Source organism: Diadema antillarum, unplaced genomic scaffold, assembly GCF_040938485.1.
Source record: "Diadema antillarum isolate AM-2024a unplaced genomic scaffold, OU_Dant_1.0 scf00000107, whole genome shotgun sequence".
NCBI lineage: Eukaryota > Metazoa > Echinodermata > Echinoidea > Diadematoida > Diadematidae > Diadema > Diadema antillarum.
This window is the reverse complement of record NW_027270996.1, coordinates 757,561-768,755: the sequence shown is the minus strand read 5'-3', so window position 1 is coordinate 768,755 and position 11,195 is coordinate 757,561. Positions and strand designations below refer to the sequence as shown.

At 39.3% G+C, this 11,195-nt stretch overlaps 1 protein-coding gene across 1 annotated transcript; it reads left to right on the top strand.

Annotated features, from left to right (window-relative positions):
- Positions 1–598: 598 nt before the first annotated feature.
- LOC139719184 (retinol dehydrogenase 8-like) lies at positions 599–3,806 on the top strand. The gene is made up of 4 exons (XM_071630616.1): positions 599–864; positions 1,781–1,960; positions 2,516–2,609; positions 3,413–3,806. The coding sequence occupies exons 1-4, from the start codon at positions 600–602 to the stop codon at positions 3,744–3,746; spliced, it is 873 nt and encodes a 290-aa protein (XP_071486717.1). The 5' UTR covers position 599; the 3' UTR covers positions 3,747–3,806.
- The last annotated feature ends 7,389 nt before the right edge of the window (positions 3,807–11,195 follow it).

Here is an 11,195-nt window from a genome sequence, read left to right as displayed (position 1 = left end):
TACGTGCGCTTCAATGATCCTATCGGGCAAAATACCCCGGACCCTTCCCCTGAACCTAATCCTGAACCTAACCCTAACCCTAACCCAAACTCTAACCCTAAACCTAACCCGAAGCCTAATCTTTACGCTAACCTTATATCACTAACCAACATTTTGCCGGGGGAGGGAGGAGGGGGTAATTGCACTGATACGATCCTATCTGCTATTGTCGGTGCACATGCGGTCAAACAGTGATGAGGATTCACTTGCAGAACAAAGAATTGGGTGTATAGGCCCCTACATCCGGTGGGAGGCTCTGCAAGAACAACTGCAAAATATTCCCTTTTCTAGTTTTTTCTCAGCTATGAGCTATTTCATGAGCTGAGATACCTGCAACAATGAATTCGTTATTAGACCTGTTATGATCATCCGGTATAGGCCGACATTTATCGAGCTGTTCTAACCACGTAATCCCAATCGCATCGGGGTCATCACTTTGGTGTGGAGAGTGGAGCGTGTGTACATATGTTCATTAATTCAATTATTCAAACAAAAATGTACCATGACATACGAAAGGACACTTTCTCTGTGATAAAGATTAATCTTGTTTTGCCAGAATCATGGCGTCTCGAATAGCACTCGTCACTGGCTGCTCTTCCGGTATCGGGTTGGTGACCGCTCAACGACTGGCCCAGCGCGCCAAGGAGCCGCTGATCGTCTACGCGACCATGAGGAACATGTCCAAGAAAGACCAACTTGAAGCAGCGGCAGGGAACGCCCTCAATAAAACCCTCTTCATCCGAGAGCTTGACGTCACAAAGGAAAAAACGATCGTGGAAACGGTCTCTCATATCTTGGATACACACGGACAAATAGATGTTTTAGGTATGTCATAGGCACACTGTACCCTGCGTTTGCACATGAAGTGTTATCAATAATCACTTTTTTATGATACTATTTGGAACATGAACAATCCTTTCCTCAAGAGGACATTGCCAACTTAAAGTAAAAAAGAACTTCACTTACAAAATACATGTGCCCAACGGAATTTAGTTAGAAATTCGTTCTCATGCCACGAGAATAGTAATTCAAGACAACAAAAAAATGTCAGTACCATCGACATTTTAAGCAATCGTTACGATTCAGCGATGGTATCTTTTTTTATGCCTCCGCCATGAATCATCGGAGGCATTATGTTTTTCAGTCCTTCTGACCTTAATCAACTTTGTGTGACATCATTTTGTTGAAGAGAAGGTGCCAAAATTTCACTGTTTCCCCATATTGTGGCAATGGTTCACAGTACTATTGTCATGAAATTTGCACTATTTGGTATCACAATGTAGAATTACTTGGAGAAAGTTCTGTATTATGGGGTCCAAGATTAAACGAAACTTTTTCAAGTACTGTATGGAGGTACTTCTGATATTTACTATAGTTATTGACTTCACCATCAACATATTTTGGCTGTGTCATCAAACTTTCAATCTGGTCATGTGAAGCTGTCGTCTCTCATTATCAATATGTTCTTACATTGGAAGAATGATGAGGTATTGCGGAGGAATATCAGACGCCATCTTGCTCCATTTTTATTCAAAATTCATTGTTACGTGGAAGTATTCCAAACTGTCCAACTTCAAAAATACATCATCTCCTTATGATAGATTTGAGAGACTGCCCCCTTTGATTGACCCTACTTATCTTATCAAGGTCAACTTGATCACCTAATAGTGAAATTGTCATTTGAATTGCATTTACCATTATAAACCGTTGTTTGTGTGTTTGTTTTTTCTAATTCCGTCAGTGAATAACGCGGGCATTTCCGGTATGAGTATAGCCGAAGTGACGAGCATTTCTACTTTCAAGAAGATGTACGACACCAATTTCTTCGGAGTCGTTCGGATGACCCAGGAAGTGATTCCGCACATGAAGCGACGGAGGTCGGGTCGGATTGTTAACATATCTTCATTGGCGGGAATTATGGGTGAGAAACCTTTGTTGAGTGTTGGAATAATGTATTCACCGTGGTCATGGTGGTAGCAATATATATATTTTTACGTGTAATCAAGCAATGTGACTTATCAACCGCGCAATACGGAAAAATATTCAGTCTTTGAGAGGACCAAATTTTCATTTCAGATTTGCGCATTACGAGGACAGCAGAAATACATGTGTATAACTTTGAATTCTTTCCTAAACGGTTCTTAACAAATTCCAGTAGTCCATTAAAAAAAAATACGCTGAAGTACAGCTTGTAACTTAAAGAAAAGGGAAACTTTTTCTTTGTTTCCAAATGTTGTCTTGGAAGTTAGAGTGGTGCCAAACGTGGATGAATGTTGGTAGAACCCAAACATGTTTGCATGGATGACCAAGAGTTGCCGCTCCATCTATAGCACCTCTAGGTCATCAAAATGACGGCCGGGGAGAAGGGACTATTAGGGATCAATGTTTATACTTCAACGCTAAGCTGCTCTTGATAAATAAGGCCACAGTGAATGAAAAATGACGTTATTCTCTCATCGTCTACGTTTTCCTATAGGCGTGATGTTTTACGACATGTACGGGTCTTCCAAGTTTGCGCTCGAGGGGTTCTCTGAATGCTTAGCAATGTCCCTGCGGCATTCCAACGTTTGGTAAGAACGAAACTTTCAATACTGACATAATGTTGCCCTTATACCAACTTATCGGCCACTTCACGTCTTTGCGAAAGTTTCTCACCAGTTAAATTCAGTAGATAATCATATGCGTAATAATACACAGAGCGTACGCATCCATGACAACAGTAGCAATATTACAGGAACTATCTTACATCCGCTGCTACTTCTGTCATAAAGTTACTCATCACCTTAATATCACGATGATTATTCAGTTGCGAGTTTCTTCACTTTGTTAAGATCGCAACTGCTGATCTGTAAATTAACGAACAATTCGAAAAAAAAGAACCAGTGGGACACATCCTCGAACCTGTCATCTACTGCTTTTCAGGCAGCGACACTACCACCAGGCTGTCCCTGGTTGCCGGCAGTGACACGATGAACATGGAACAAAAAATAATACCCAAGCTCCGAAATATCGACATTGCTATGTTAAGTAGTCCAAGGCGGACAAGGCATGTTAAATGAAAGAAAGAAAGATATTATTCAGATGGGTGAGGGTTCAGGTGCGAGTTTAATTGGTAGAGGGAGACAAAGTGAAGAAAATCGCACCTGCACCTCTACCCTCTGAATAATATCTTTCTTTCTTTTACGATGATTATTGTTATAAAGGTCGCGATTTAGAATACTGAAGTAATGATTCTTATTACGCACACTATTGCTTCTTTTCACTCTTGCTAGTTAGGAACAAGTTTGTATGGTAGGGTACACTAGTAATGTATGTTATCCATTATTCCATCATAATTGTTCTCTCTATCCTTCCCCCTCTCCCTCTCTTGCAGGGTAAGCAACGTGCAACCAGGACCTGTTGAGACCGACGTCCTGACCAATCCAGATGTGAGTGACGTTCTCCGCGAGCAAATGGACGATCCGAGGGTGGACGAAAAAACGCGCGAAATGTACAGGATGATATGGAAGCGCAGGGAGACCATGTTGACGGTCGCCGGCGGGGCGCAGACGGCGTCCGAAATCGTCGATGTGGTTGAAGAGGCGGTGGACTCGGAAAGACCGCACCTCCGGTATCAGACCAGCGAGAAGTCGAGAAAGCTGGCTGCGGAAAGGTTCAAAGATCCTACTGGGGACGACGTGACTGGGGATTACTTTTTGAAATCGTGAGCACGTTGCTGTATAGCACAATAGGCTGGCATGGTGCTGTGGATGTCGCTCCGGACTCATAGATATTATGCTGCAAAGTTCGACTCCCAGTCGCAGGGTTGATAGGCTTGTTGTAACAATTGTCTTTTTTTAATTTTGTACGCATGTGATTACGTATAGGTGTGTGTGTGTGTGTGTGTGTGTCATTATGTGTGTTTGCGAAAGACTGCCAGCATTTTAGATGTCTCAGATCTGAGAGGTCCACAATAATTAATACACGCGGTCATTCTCGCGCACATTTCTCAACAGTCATTTTCTATTGATTTTGTACTTCATACTCCACTGACCAAATGTTGACGAGAAGTAGCTTTTCCCCCCGTATTTCTAGTGATATGCTGACTTGTGTATGATTCCAACAACAAACAAAATAACGTGATGAAATAGAAGTTTGAATGGTACCAATCCGTGTTTTTGAAAAGGATACACGTATGCAACATGATGGAAATCTTTAGAATACCAAATCGGATAGTAGTTCTTTGTTGGCTTGTATAATGTGCCTACAGATTGTTTAGTAAAAGGGGAAGTATCGATGGATGGGGGATGTTTTGAATTACCTTTACAACCCCCTTTCAATGAGTGCCCCTTGGATCTTCGTATCCCCGATTTTTGCAACCCGTGTGTATGGAAGCTTAAAAGTGCCACCCAGATGTCCAAGTAAATCAACTCGCCATGTGGACAGTCGGGAAAATGATGAGATGACAAGATTTCAGATCTTGTGGAAGTTATAGAAGTAGGCCAACTGGTAATGAGGCTATGTGGCAACTGGACTAAATGGTCATTAGACGAACTGGTTGTAGACGAAACAGGATTAGACCTTGTGGGTTGAGACTAAATGGCTATTAGATGAGGTGAGTTGACCAAGTGATAGATCACCGATGATCAGACCACAAGCAAGACAAGATCTTTTATATCGTCATATCTAGATATGACTAAATGACAAGATTTCGGATCTCGTCAAGTCAACATTCCGTATAGAACAGATGATTAGATGATGAGATCTAAGATCTCGTTATGTCGAATACGTCCGCACGAATACAGATGATCAGATGACATGTTTTTAATCTATAACCATCTGACCATCTTTTGTAAAGGATGTAGCCACGACCAGATTTTTGGTCTTGTCATCTGATGATCTCTTTTAATGGATGTAGAAATGGCAAGATCCAAGCTCTAGTCATCTGGTCATCTTTCCTACAAGATTTAGGCATGATGGGATCAGAGATCAATAGTCACCTGATCATTCTTGTACAGGATGTAGACATGGCAAGATCCGGTATTTTGTAATCTGCTCCTCTATTTGTACGGGTTAGACAATATCGTGTCACCTGATCTTCTCTTGAAATTGATGTATACAAACATGATGGATTCTATAATCTTGTCATCTGATTTTCTCTTCTACAGTGTGTTGACATGACTAGATCCGAGATCTTGTCATCTGTAGTGATTTATTCCACAGAATGTAGAAACGATGGGATCCAATTCTGATCAATGATTCTTCTACAAGATCTCCTTCCTACTGGATTTCGACATGACAAGTTGATTATCTGGACATTTTGAGCCACTTTCAAGCTTCCAGTCGTCTGTAGAATAACGCCACGTTTGCATGAATAACTATTTAGGAACTAACCTCACACCAGCTCAATGAAATTCGAGAAATTGAAATGAAATATATACCGGCACATGATTTTATTTTTGCTTGGTTTCTTCATGTGATGATGACCGATCTTGCCATGTCCAATTTTAGTATCGTTGCTAGAATTTGCAGATGAAAAAAAAAAACAACTTTGTGCTTCTAAATACATTGTATGTAGTTATAAAATGTCAGTCAGGAATAAAGATAACCAACATGAAAATGTTAATCAGAATTATCAATGTTAATTATTGTTAAATATACCAAAAGTGTGAACAATAGTTTCTTTAAGAACCGTTTCTAGAATAAGCCGCCACCGTAATGGTTTATCGAGAATCTTAGTGATATCTCCTTATATTGCGGATTTATTGCAAAATATTTGAACGGTAGGGTGTTTTTTTTTTATACAATTGAACCCTACATATGCATCAATGTGATAATTCAAACATTTTTGTTGTTGTTGTATTTATTGCTGATTTTGCTGGTAGATTGTACAAAGTTAGCGTGTTTGCGTTCTTGTGATTTTGCACTGATCAATATATTGCATACGCGACACTTTAGACTTTGCTCCTTAAGCTTTTTTTTGTGTTTGTTTGTTGTTGTTGTTGTTTTTTTTTTTTTTGCAGTCAGACACGTTACATTGTTTTAGAACAAAACAGTAATAGTAATCATGTGACTTAAGGTCTTTAATTTGACTCCGACGCGATCTGCTCAATATTCCCGAGACAACGGGTGTGGTTGATAGAGTATTCAGTTACATTACTTTCCATGAGGTCATGAAAATCGGGATGGCGTTCGATGTTATATAATAATTATACCTATTGTGTAAGGCCTATTCAATGTAAATACAAACTTATTTTTCTGCCACTGGGTGACACTTATGTCTTGAATGAATCATCAGACGAATGTAATCGTCGCCGTAGTTATGTATTTCTAAAACTGGACGTATAGAGTGTAATTATTTGGCGAGATTACATTCATGCACGGTGTTAGGGCTACTACTATAGTGCGATCATCTCCATCGTCACCACAATTAGGGGAGATTGCTTTTGTGGCAAAGGTTGAATGCAAATTAAAGGGTTGATTGATTGCAATACTCATACTTTTGTAGGCCTCATTGGCCTTCATCCTCAAAAGCAGAAGTTCTAAAGTGTCATACTCATAATATTGATGAGCCATAATAGGATATAGATTTTAGAGTATTGCGAGAGACCTCCACACACAAAGAAAACAAAAATAGAGATATGACATGCAATCTACCACAATTATCTATCCTGTAAACTTGGTAAGGTTTGGGGTTAGTTCGGTAGTGGTCTTGCGTAACGCGCTATTTTATAGACCAAATCTTGATGTATAACGAGAAAAAAAGAACAAAAACAAGAACAAAAACAAAAACCAAGTTAATGTCATATGTCGAATGACGGTAGCGATATGTATAACGCCTTATGCTTTATTTGTTTCAAATGAATGAATTTCTGCTTATGATGAGTCTGAGAAGTGGTTGAATAAAGAAGAATACAAAACTAGAAAACTGATAATCGTGAAGTGTGCGTTATTTTCAATCTGTCCGGAAGGAATTTTGGACAAGCTAGGACCAGTGAGGTGAGCGACTATAATACCCATCTCACAAGTGTGACCTTCAACGTTTGACTTTTATCCATCAATCATCGGTGATCAATAATCGGTAATCAATTATCAATCAGTAATTATTATGTTTCGCCGTTTTCGTCGCATTTGGAAACGTGGAGAGGGGTGTGAGTATACTCTTGTGTTCAGCACCGCCAAATAAAACAATAAAAAATCATATACAGACATACAGAGGAAAGAGAGAGGAAGAAAGAGAGGGAGGAAGGGATGTTAACAGCGAGAGATGACGAATACGCTTCACAAAGAAAAGACCATTTTTTGACAATGATTAAACAATATATTCGATTTCGTTTTATTCGTTGTTACAATTTGACACTTTTGTATCTTGCATGTGTATCAATATAATACATTTAAAGGCTTCTTCGTTTTTAAATAGTCTATATAGTAAGTCTCAATACATACGATATTTAGTAAGAGTGCTGCTCGTTCATTTTACACGTATTATTTTCCCTATTGCCTATATTGCATTACATGTGCAAGAGTAGCCCAGAAATTCGTTCCTCTATATCTCTCTGTGTTAAAATTTCACGTTCTTTGCATCTACACACTACTAAGTAATCAATATAATGATATGTACAAAAATATTTTCTCGTAACACTATATACACGTAGGCAGCCGATCTTACAGTCATAATTTAAGAGGTTTCGGATAGAAACAAAATAAAAAAAGAATATGATGGAATGTAAAGTATTACACAAGAAACCACTCGATTTTGAGATAGACTTTCCGACAATATTAGTCAGCACAGATTCTAGTTCCCGAAATTTCATTTGAACATCGTGGGTCTTCAGAAAGAAAATAACAAGATCAGCAGAATTAACGGAGAAAAGGTGGCAAGAACGATTATGAAAGACCCACTCGGATAATGATTAGTCACATGAAAAGCAAAGTTGTTTTTACGTCACAATCAATACCAGCAAGTGACCTTTGACCCTTTTGCCAATTGTCACAAACGCACATCAGTAGCCGCATACAGGATTTTTTGTGTTGTTTGTACTGAGGAATTATGTATTTTGTCACTCGATACGGTATTTCATGAATCGACTATTCAGTCCATTGGAGAGCTGCCACTGTGCGTAGGCGCGGCATCCGCAGAGCAGTTTCATTTGCATAATTATGTTCTCAAATGCGTTGCTGTTATTACACTTATGCCATTTACGATATGATTAGGGCATAAACGTTTAGACCTTTAGAAACAGAAATGAACCCGCCAAAGAACAAACTAAAAAGAAAACGAAAAAATCCGCAGATATATTAATATCTTGGTTGTTGTTTTTTTTTCCAGCGAGCCAAAGCTTTGTGGTAACATTGACCCTAAACGCCGAGCAAGTACAGAGATGATAAGGAACTCCTTTTCCTCTTTTTTTTTTCATTTGCACCAATCTTAGTTTATTCACACATACGACTAACGACCTTTTGCAACTCTGGCAACGGAGCCGAGTCCGTATAGATATTGCATAGTCGACCAAAACATTTGTAAGCAGCCTCTGATCAAATTTTATCTCACCAAGGCTCAGTGACGTTCTATGCCTGGCCTGCAGAGCTTAGTGATCACCGCACCTCACCCGATCATCCAGGGCCTTGTTTCATAAAGCTGTTCGTAAAGTTACGAACAACTTTACGAACGACTGGTGATCAGCTCTGATGTGCTATACCTTTCAGAATTTCCATAATTCTGCACAAGAACTGATCACCAGTCGCTCGTAAGTCGTTCGTTACTTTACGAACAGCTTTATAATACAGCCCCAGGTTTGCTGCACACCGTCGACGGGAGATTCTATCGAACTCTCACATGATTATTTCATCACACAGAAAGAAATCCAAACCTGGACTCCACGCGGCTGTAGATACTGATTATGTCATGTTGCTTCATGGATATGAAATTGAGATGAAGGTACGAGGGTTGTCGGATGAAATTGGTTTTAATCATTAGAAAATCAGAAGGCATGAGAAAGACAGAGATAGATAGATAGATAGATAGATAGATAGATAGATAGATAGATAGATAGATGGATAGATGATAGATGGAACGAAAACACAATGCATTTGGGTTCTCCCTTTGAGAACTTAATTTTGAACTTGCAAGCACATGCAGGCCATGCCGATTAAAAGTTAAGATAATATTGCATTAACTGCACATTATTGGATACCTTTCAATTTTGTTGGTAGCACAGTACATTCATATTTGAAAATCTTATACCATCTTCTGTAGTCCATGTTTAGTAATAGATAAACCGAGAGGTTACTGCTGTCAGAAATAGTTAATACGCATCAGACAAAGTCACATTCGTTTCCTTCAAAGAATGATTACTGGCAAACACACATTAATACTCGTTGATACCACATGAGTATACGCATCACACTTACAAAAAGTGACCCTACAGTTGTAACGTTCCAAACGTTACATAATGGTAAGTATGTTTTCATCACACTGACCCGGCAAAAGTCAAGGATTATGGGCAAAAATGCCCAGAGGAGCCAGAAGCGATAGCTTTTCTTCAGGCTACTGTTAATCTATTGTTGTTGTTGTTGTTGTTGTTGTTCTTGTTCTTGTTGTTTTTAATGCCTCAAACCGTTCTTGTGTACCCCGTTGTATCTACCACAGTGTATAATCTGCACACATTCATGCGACAAAACACAGTTTGTCTATGTAATTCTTGTAAACACCCCAACGCGATCATCGAATACTGCACCGACACGATAGCAGTTCTAGCGCCAGGAACGACCGAAGAAGCAAGCGAGTCTGAAAAAAAAGCTAATTCCCCATGAATTTGATTCGTCGCACATCAGCTGTAAGTCGCAACTTGTCGGGCATTAGGCCCCGAACAGCTGCACAGCTGATGTCTTTTGCACATTTTTTTTTTTTGCATTACGTTATCCCCATATAGTTCCATTGCATTCTTCGAATTGATACAAATCGATGAGGAACAGTGCTATAAATTCATCGACCTCAAAACTCGACAACCAAACAAGGAAAAGGTGGCATGTCGAGGTGTGTGAAGTGTAGCATGTAAATATATCAACATAGAACAAGCGCCCTCTTTGTCGATCATGTAGTTATTTCTGACGATGATTGCAAAGTGCGGTACAGCTCATTCTCAATATCCCCCCCCCCCCCCCAAGTTAAAAAAAAAAACCTTCACAAAACAGAAGAACAAAATCAAATCAATATTACAGTTTGGGTTGTTAAACTGTCTTCACTTGATGCAACGGAATACAGTGTATCTGAGAAAACTCTTTTTTTTTTTGGCGCGGTGTTTCATATTTAAGGAAAACTTGCCTTGCAGTTTGCATGCACGTACGCAATATGCGCAGTATAGAGAGGACTGGCTTGCCGGCAAAATCCTGCAAAAGTCATGAGTCTCATTAATGCAGTAATTTGACAAAAATGGCCATCGGCTTGAAATTATGTACTGAAAATCGAAGTTTCATGCTGCTGCTGCTTATGATGATAAAGATTACTACTGCTTTTTTTTCGATGACAATTCAAATTGCAACTAACTATGGAACGCTTCACAGGAGGTTGGAAAAATCTGATGGCCTTTCCTGTTGCAGCCGCTTTACAAGAATAGCTGCGTTTTCTTTGCTCCTACTCCCCTCTCCCCCTCCCTTCCCGCCTACCCATCTTCCTCGATCGTCTTGCTTTGGTTCAACCTCCCAAAAATGTATATGCTACTCGGGTACGAGAATGACATCACATCACTACATTTGCAAACACAACTCATTCTTCAAACATGAGTAATATGGCATTTCTCAAACACATAGCTTCGATCCATCATTGCATTACTTACTCAGGGTCACATTTAAGGCACAGCCATTTGCGATTATTACGTAATATAAAACCTGCAAATTGTTTCGAATTACTGGTATGATTTTCCGTACGGTTACGGACGCGTTTAAAAATCGATATTTCTCTTTTCACGTAATAATAAGCATTTAATACAAATTTTACACGAGCTTGAAAAACTTGGAGCTGATATAAATACTGGTAAACAATGATTGCATGAATGACAATGTATGGCAATATTTCGCGCTAAAAATCTGCAAATAACTCGATTGTCTCTTTTGTTGAACATCTTCGCACTGTCATATCATTTTTCTACCTCTTACCAACAGAAGAGAGATTGGAATAT

What these genes read in the sequence shown, in the direction of transcription:
- LOC139719184 (XM_071630616.1), top strand. Translation starts at nt 600, where the DNA reads ATGGCGTCTCGAATAGCACTCGTCACTGGCTGCTCTTCCGGTATCGGG. An exon ending in TTCATTGGCGGGAATTATGG is followed by an intron (nt 1,961 to 2,515) that starts GTGAGAAACCTT and finishes GTTTTCCTATAG; the next exon opens with GCGTGATGTTTTACGACATG. An exon ending in CTGCGGCATTCCAACGTTTG is followed by an intron (nt 2,610 to 3,412) that starts GTAAGAACGAAA and finishes CCTCTCTTGCAG; the next exon opens with GGTAAGCAACGTGCAACCAG.